The sequence below is a fragment of the Hemicordylus capensis genome, chromosome 1, assembly GCF_027244095.1.
Source record: "Hemicordylus capensis ecotype Gifberg chromosome 1, rHemCap1.1.pri, whole genome shotgun sequence".
In the NCBI taxonomy this organism is placed as follows: Eukaryota; Metazoa; Chordata; class Lepidosauria; order Squamata; family Cordylidae; genus Hemicordylus; species Hemicordylus capensis.
This window is the reverse complement of record NC_069657.1, coordinates 219,812,553-219,820,695: the sequence shown is the minus strand read 5'-3', so window position 1 is coordinate 219,820,695 and position 8,143 is coordinate 219,812,553. Positions and strand designations below refer to the sequence as shown.

Genomic DNA, 8,143 nt, shown 5'->3' with positions numbered 1-8,143 from the left:
ACCGCATCTAAAACCGGATCTAAAACTGCTGTTTGTAACTCGAAAAATACTTATGTCGAGTAGTTTGTAAGTCGAGGGACCACTGTATATAGATCATGACAAATATTTATATGCCGCTTTTCAACCAAAGTTCCCAAAGCGGTTTTCATAGAGAAATAAAAATAAAGATGGATCCCTGTCCCTAAAGGGCTCACAATCTAAGAAGAAACAGACACCAGCAATAGCCACTGTGGGCAGGCCCGTCCTTAAGGCGCAGTGACCAGGGCCTCTGCCTTTGGCGTGTCTTTGGAGAGCAGAGAAGTGGGGGGTGGGGTGGGGTGAGAGCATTGGCATTGAGGTGTGAGGGAGAAATCCTCCCTTTCATAACTATGTGTAAGGCCCTTGACTGCAAGTATGATTACTCCAATCTGCATTCATGATTTTATGTGGCCCATGGGGCTGGTGTCCCTTTCCCCTACTTCCCCATCTCCAGAACCCATTCTATTCATAGCCTCTCTTTCTCGCCCAGCATCTGTTCCCTTCCAGAGAAACACTCTTCCTCTCTCTTTCCATCTGTTCCTGCCCATTCCCTTGATTTCTTCCACTGCAAGCATTAAGACAATCTATGCCGGCACACTCTGAAGATCTCTCCATTGCGTCATAGACTTTTATCTCCCATTCCCTTGCCAGCAGCCTCCAATGCTCCCTCTCTGCTGGTCTCTCCCCCAAGTGTATCAAACCCTTCTGTCCTCCCCTGCAACACACACCCTTGGAAGTGCAGCTTTGGCACATAGCCTGGCTGTGCAGCATGTGGGTGGGTGTAGAGAACGAAGCCCCCTCATGGAACCCGGGTCTGGCTGCGTATTTTTTGTTTTATGCCAGAGTGACTGCTCCGTGCTTGCAAAACTCCTGAACTCTGCAAAAAGGCAAAAGCATGAGGGGAATTAGAAGGCGGGGGATGCCTTCCATCCAAGCATTTAACTGTGAAAGAGGGAGAGGGGTGAGGGAGTAAGCTTTTGTTCAGTCATACTTATGGCAACACTGCAAAAGAAAAGAAAAGCAGCTCCAACCTCTTGCCTGCTTTTCTGAATGGTAGGTCCTCTTTCCACCCAGCCTCCAAGTTGCATTAAAAAGCAACAAAAATCCCAATCTCTCCCCCACCTTGCCTTGTTTTTTTACAACTTTGCAAATTCAGTTTCTTAAATATTGAAACCTTTAGAGACAGAAGGGGGAGAGGGTAAAGAAATATGTGGAGTGGGGATATGTTAAGTTGTGTGTTGAAATGTTTCTACTAATGCATATTTGCATAAATAGATTGGTTTTATACTACTACATTCTTGTGAGTTCAGTTGCTGTTTGCACCCTCAAGAACCCACATGTCACTCTGTGTGTGTGTGAAGGATAATGTTTAACTTGATTATTTTCTTCCTTTGAAATGGAGGAGCAGTGGGCATTCTGTGAATAATTTGGATGCATGATGATATGGTGCTTCCAACTTGAATTTTAGAATTCAAGTTTGGAATGCAAATGTGTTAGACACATGTTTATATTTGTGTCTTGGTTTTACATAAAATGTATATTATTTATTTGAAATGTTAAGCGCCCCCGCACATGCTGATTCGCCCCCAGCCCTGCACTCCCTTAGGGACAGCCCTGACTGTAGGGATATTGTGTTGGGGCTGGATAGGGCCAGTTGCTCTCCCCTTGCTCAATAAAGAGAATCAACACTTTAAAGAGGTGCCTCTGCTCAGTTAAGGGGGGAAATGTTAAAGCACACAGTTGAAGCTACTTTACTAGTGTACTATTTACTGGAGCTACTGAATTAATATAAAAGGCATTCAAGCATTGTTTAGAAGAACTGGGCCTCCAGAAATGAGCTGCAATATAGAAAAATTCTTCACAAACTAGCCTACCCGCACAGAGCATCTGTGCACTTTTGGGGGCCGGCTGTTCCCTCCTGCCCCACTCTCTCTTGCCCTCCCTTCCGTCCCTCTGTCTTGCCCTCCCTCCCCCTCCTTCCTGCCCCACTCTCTTGCCCTCCCTCCCCTTCCCTCCCACCCCCCACTTTCTTGCCTTCCCTCCCCCTCCACGCTCTCTTGCCCCCCTCCCCCTCCTGCCCCACACTCTCTTGCCCTCCCTCCTGCTCCCTTCTCTCTTGCCCCTCCCCTCCCTCCTGCTCCCCTCTTGTCCCCTCCCACCCCACACTCTCTTGCCCTCCTCCCCCTGTCCCCTGCCCCCTCCCTCCTGCTCCCCTTTCTCTTGTTCTCCCTCCCTTTCCGTTCCTCTCCTCCTTCCCCGCACCCAACTATGTATCTTACCTCAGCATGTGGCAAACAGGGAACCTCCTCCCAGGTGGTGAAGTCCAACCGCCCATTTCCCTCCCACTCTAGCCTCCAACGGGAGCCCGGGGCTTTGCGCTGCCGCCTGTTTCCCACTCACCCCTCTTGCCGGCGCCTCCTCCGGCCGTCCTACCGCTGCCGCCTCCCACTCCCGGGGGCCAGGCCAGGCTGTGCCGCTGCCTTGTCCTTTCCCAGGACAGCCTGACTTGGCCAGGCCGTCATGCCGCCTCCTCAGGCTGTTTTGCAGCCCGCCGATACCGCCTGCTGCCATTTTTTCTTGCCCGCAACTCTCACCCTTCGGCGGCGGAACTCTCACAATGTGTCGCGAGAATTCCGCTGCCAAATCCAGGACACGCATGCCGGCTAAGAGAATTAAATATATAGATAGATACCAGGAAGATATATAGATTTATGAATATGAAATGTCTGCCTTTTGTAGAAGTTGGAAGAAAAAGGACAACAAAACAAAGAACACCACATACAAATGTTAGGAAAGTTGACATCTCTGAGTTATTGCCAAAACAACAACAATCACAACAGAAACGATGATCTGAATCAACCTTAATCATGACTCGATTAGTAGCTCCTTTCCTCTATAACTTGCCACAACACATACATCTTTCTTGCTACAACAGATAAACTTTACTCAGAACAGAATTCTTTCTTTTTCCCTTGCTACACACCTAAGAGAGCTTATTTAGTCTGTCATGAAGCCAAAGCAGTGAGCCTCCTGTTCGCAGTGTCCCAATAATATACATATGCTACTAGAAGCATATTAGCCACCTGTACACATCTGGTAAAAAGTGAACTTGTGCTCCTTTGAAGTTTTTGAAGATTTGGTTCCACACCACAATAAATCAGTGGAGACTGAAATTGCCTAGTAGGAGAGCAAGAGTTGCCCACTGAAGGAATAACTCCAAGACAAAACCCCTCCTGCAAATCTTGAGTGGGCCCAAATGATGGTGTAGGAGTGGATTCAAATTCCAAGGGAGGTGCCAAACATCAGTGGCTGGTTTGGAACTATACACCTGCAATTCCCATTTGTAGGTTGTGGGACTTCAAAGCCTATGCACACCAAAATTACAAAACCAAGCATTCCCATTATCAAGGCCAAGATGTGTCCCTGTTTTGCCAAGCTCCTTTCCAAGTTATGCTTCAACCAGAAGGCCCTCCTGGCCAAGCAGTGGCACTTGACTTCCTGTCCTTAGCCACAGCTGCTCCCTTACTGCTTGGGTCTGTCCACGTTGTCAGACAGATCTGTGGCATCATAAGACTTTTTCCCTTGACCTTGCACTCACCCAGTCAGGGAAAGGGGGTAAAAGAAATATACTTATTTTAGAGAAAGGCTGACAAAAATCTTAAGAGGCAAGTTTAAAAACAATACAGTTAATCAGTTAAATCTATAACCCACTACACTAACCTGCTGAAGGAATATATATTTGTCAGCCATTTCTTTTAGCCCAGCATCTATTTGAAGTGTGAAAATGAATAGTCTGAATACTGACAGGTCTGTAGTGTTGGAGGAACTTTAAAAAAATATGGTGAATAACTCTTGAAACCTCACTACAAGACACATCCTGAAGCAGGACTTCATATATCCCCGATCTACCAATGAGGTTTACATTTCACCGTGGTGAGAGGAAGAGCTTTTTCCTCAGAGTGTGCTTCAACAGGAGTTTATATTGTTTTGTGGTGTTAGTCCTGTTCCACTCATAAATTCTGTTGTTCAGCTCCACAAGAACGTCCAGGAGAGGAAGCCCCCTGTAAGAAAAAGGCGAAAGGAAGAGAAAAAGAGTGAAACTTTTCAACAGTTAAGTTTATGACAGGTTCATAATATCTAAAAACGTTGTAAGTAATTTCCAGGCCAAAAGCTCTGGGCTTTGCAAATGTAGGTTTGCAATTGGTATTGATCAGCTAAAGGTCAATACCAGCTTTTTCTGTTAGACAAAATACCTAACACTCCACAAAAAGATGATCAGCATAACTTTGTTAACTCAAAAGTGAGTGCCACTGATTACAATAGAGATTACTTAAAAGAATGTGCTAGAATGTCAAACTAAAGGTAAACAGCAAACTTCAATCAAAAACCGTAATCAAAAAATATGAAAACAAATAAAACTACAAGTAACTGTAAATACAACCATCATACATATGAAGTTTTTCAGATAACTCATTCTGATACTTCAAACATAAAAACTGATGTAAATACAAATACACAGGAGTATTCAAATGAAAGATACATCTACATATAGAACTGCTCAGGTGAAGGGTACCCATATGGAAGCCACAGTTCCAAGATGGAAAATATGTGCAGCTGGATCCTCAGCTTCATAGCAAAATGATCAAAATCAACCAAATCACTCTTATTACAAATTCTTACTTGAGTCCTTGAATGCAGTCAGTCCAGCTGCACATTTCCCCCCATTTTGGAATTGTAAATCTATATGGATCACTTTCACTTTAGGAATACTATATGTATGTGTCTCTTTTGCTAGAGTAATTCTATGTATTTATGTTAGGATTTTTAGAAGTTTGACAAAGTATTGAAACAAGTTATTACTCGGAAAACTCATCATATGCCTTATTGTTTGTACTTGCAGTTTGAAGCATCAATATGTATGTTTTTATCATTGTTTGTACTTACAGTTATTTGTAAATATAGATTTATTTTCATGTTTGTTGTGATTATGGTATTTGATTGAGGTTCCAGTTTTTTGTTTACCTTTTATTTCTTGTGGGACCTCTTGTGGTTGGTTAGAATGTCAGACTAGGCATGAGTGTTAGAATGTTGGTTAGAATGTCAGACTAGGTGTGGGGAGACCTGGGCCCAAATCCTCCTTCGAACATGTAGCTTACTGGGTGCCCTGGGCCAGTCGTCATTTCTCAGTCTAACTTACTCAGACGGATGTTGCAAGGACAAAAGGGGGCATCCTGTGTATGCCACACTGAGCACCTTGGAGGAATGGTGGGATATACATGTGAATAAATACATCTCCCCCAAGTCAGGGCTGATCCTTGCATTTTCTGAAGTACAAAGCAGGGCAACACTTATCTGCCCATTTGCACAGTTGGCCCATTTGCACAGAAGGTTTTCCTGTTCTCAGTTATAGAACAAGGAAAGAGATGTATATGCATTTCCCCCACTGTATATCTGGAAGAGAGAATCCCACATCTGCAAGGCAAGCTATCAGCACAGTCTAAAGCTGCTCATGGGCGAGAGCTTCCAATTCCCTTCTATAAAGAAATGTGTAAGTGGAATATTCTCCAGCTCACAGAGAAGAGCTACATAAGGAGCTGCATGTGCAAACATACTGGAGTTGTAGCATCCTCCTGGACTGTATAAACCATTAGCAGGACTGTGTATTCTTCATGCTAGAAAATGTTGTGCCCAGTTAAAAACAACAACAACCCCTAATGCAACATGTATAATTTATCTAATTAGCAAATCTACATAATGCAGTCTAGTTTGCAAAAATTATTATAGTTTTGCTCTTCATATGAAGCAGCAAGTAGCACACAGAAGCCCCATTGCCAAGTTTCAGAAGTTTTATTCGGCCAGCTGAGAGGTCAGCAAGTGCTGGCCACACTGTGAAGCACATCTTCACAGCCACGGCAGCAAGGAAGTTGGTGTTCTTTTGTCTTTTTAAAGTGAAAGCAGAGTTTCTTAGAAAGCTGAATTTTGCACCCAATTCCACATTCTGTGCATTTTTATTTTATTGCATTCTCACAGACTTGCAGCATACATCATAGGCCTGATGAGCAGCATTAACTGAAACGGTATGTCTTTCGAAATGTTTTTGAATTATTATTATTATTATTTTTAAATCTACCTTTTGTGTGGATCAATCAAGAGCTCTGTTAGAGCGGACAGATAGTAGGAGGATGCGTCTGGTGATCTGTCAAGAGTCGATGCATCCAACATAGCCTGGCTCCAGAGAATGTCCGCTACTTGGGGGATAGTACACAGATTTCCATCTGCCTCTAACAGGCTGGCGTTCTCTTGCTGATTTCCTGACTCAACATAATTTTGGATGAAGAAGAGCTTTGGTTTTCCTAAGAGACCAGGACATGTGTCACCAGTAAAAAACCTCTTAACATTCTCCAGAGGAAATCCAGGAACGACGTGGTCTGTGCAGAAGATGCTCTGATGATCCCCTCGGCTGATCAGTATACAAACAAAGCAGTCATAGTCTTTATGTTCATTCAGTCCTGCTACTGTATACAACTCATGCATCATTGAATCTGCATTGAGGAATGGCCGACAATGAACTTCAAAATGCAGCGTATTAAAGGTGTCTACCAGCGTGCCTGGAGAAAGGAAGAACAAACAAAAGAAGACTGTTGCATGGATACATTTTTACAATAAACGTAATTTGAGTCCTGTATAGTGAAGACCTTGTGCATGCTAGGATTCCACCAGGAGAGGGGGTGGCACACAAACAATATGAAACTGGGCATAGAATCCAGCCTCCTGAGAATCCCAAGCTTTCATATCTTTTTAAAAAGCAAATTTCTAGCCTCTGTGCCTGTGAAGACATGCCTGAGGCTAGAGGTCAGTGAGTGCACACATACTTTCCATGCAGAAGATCCCAGGTTCAACTCTAAGCATCTCCAGGTATGGGTGGGAGAGTCTCCTGTCTAAAACCCTAGAGAGTTGCCATGAGTCAACAGAGACAATATTGAGCTAGCTGGATGAGAGTCCTCCTTTGCGCTGCTGCCTACTGTTGCTGTCCGCTGAAGGACGACTCTCATCCAACTGCTGCCCAATTAGTTTTTCTGCTGGCACCATTATGCACCGATGGTGCAGTTAGGGGTGTGTCCGAACCGGTCTGGAGGCCATTCTAAAGGCCTCCGAACTTCCAGACCGGTTCGGACTTGGCCGGTCCCGGTCTGGGTGGGGGGTCCCCCTTTAAGGGTGGGGAGGGGTTGCTTACCCCTCCTGCCTCTTTGCCCCCGCCAGAGGCCGTATTGTATCTAATAAATGGGGCGCTGGAAACCAGCCGTCCCCGCCACCCCCCCCCCCCGCGAGCGGATTAGGGGCAAAAATTAGTAAAGTACTGCCACCGTCCCGCCCCCCCTAGTGCTCACCGCATTGTTTCTTAGAAAAGAGAGGAGCCCGCCGAACAGAGCTCCTCTCTTGGCAAAGTCTGTGAAGCAACTGAGGACTGGGGCGAGCGCGCGCGATACAACGTCTAAACCTCCGCCGGAGGCCCGGTCTACCCGGCCTCGTCCCGCCGGGTAGACCGGGCCTCCGGCGATCGGAGGCCTGGTCTACCCAGCGGGACGAGGCCGGTTAGACCGGGCCTCCGGCGGAAGTTTAGACGTCGTATCGCGCGCGCGCGCGCGCTCGCCCCAGTCCTCAGTTGCTTCACAGACTTTGCCAAGAGAGGAGCTCTGTTCGGCGGGCTCCTCTCTTTTCTAAGAAACAATGCGGTGAGCACTCGGGGGGAGGGACGGTGGCTGGGACGGCGGCAGCACTTTACTAATTTTTGCCCCTAATCCGCTCGCGGGGGGGGGAGCGGCGGGGGCGGCTGGTTTCCAGCGCCCCATTTATTAGATACAATACAGCCTCTGGCGGGGGCAAAGAGGCGGGAGGGGTAAGCAAGCCCTCCCCACCCTAAACGAAAGGCCCCCCTTCGGTGCTGGTCCGGACTGCTCCAGACCATACACATCCCTAGGTGCAGTGTGAAGGAGTTGTTACAAGTGGTGCGGTGAAGGACTCCCCTCATCTGCTACCGCTTCCCATGGCTGCTCACCAGGCCTGCCCACTGGACTCTGGCTTACTGAGCAGCCATGGGAAGCAGCAGCTGCTGCTAACCATCCTC

General features: G+C 46.4%; 1 protein-coding gene across 3 annotated transcripts in view; it reads right to left on the bottom strand.

Moving 5' to 3' along the window:
• Window positions 1-2,707: 2,707 nt before the first annotated feature.
• Window positions 2,708-8,143, bottom strand: part of CFLAR (CASP8 and FADD like apoptosis regulator) — a 41,501-nt gene continuing 36,065 nt past the window's right edge. For all 3 annotated transcript variants that reach the window (XM_053279580.1, XM_053279560.1, XM_053279571.1), the window contains exons 9-10: window positions 6,149-6,626; window positions 2,708-4,079 (exon numbers count right to left, since the gene is read on the bottom strand). In XM_053279580.1, the coding sequence (XP_053135555.1) occupies window positions 3,944-4,079; window positions 6,149-6,626 (614 nt within the window). In that variant the 3' untranslated portion in view covers window positions 2,708-3,943. The remainder of the gene's footprint in view (window positions 4,080-6,148; window positions 6,627-8,143) is intronic.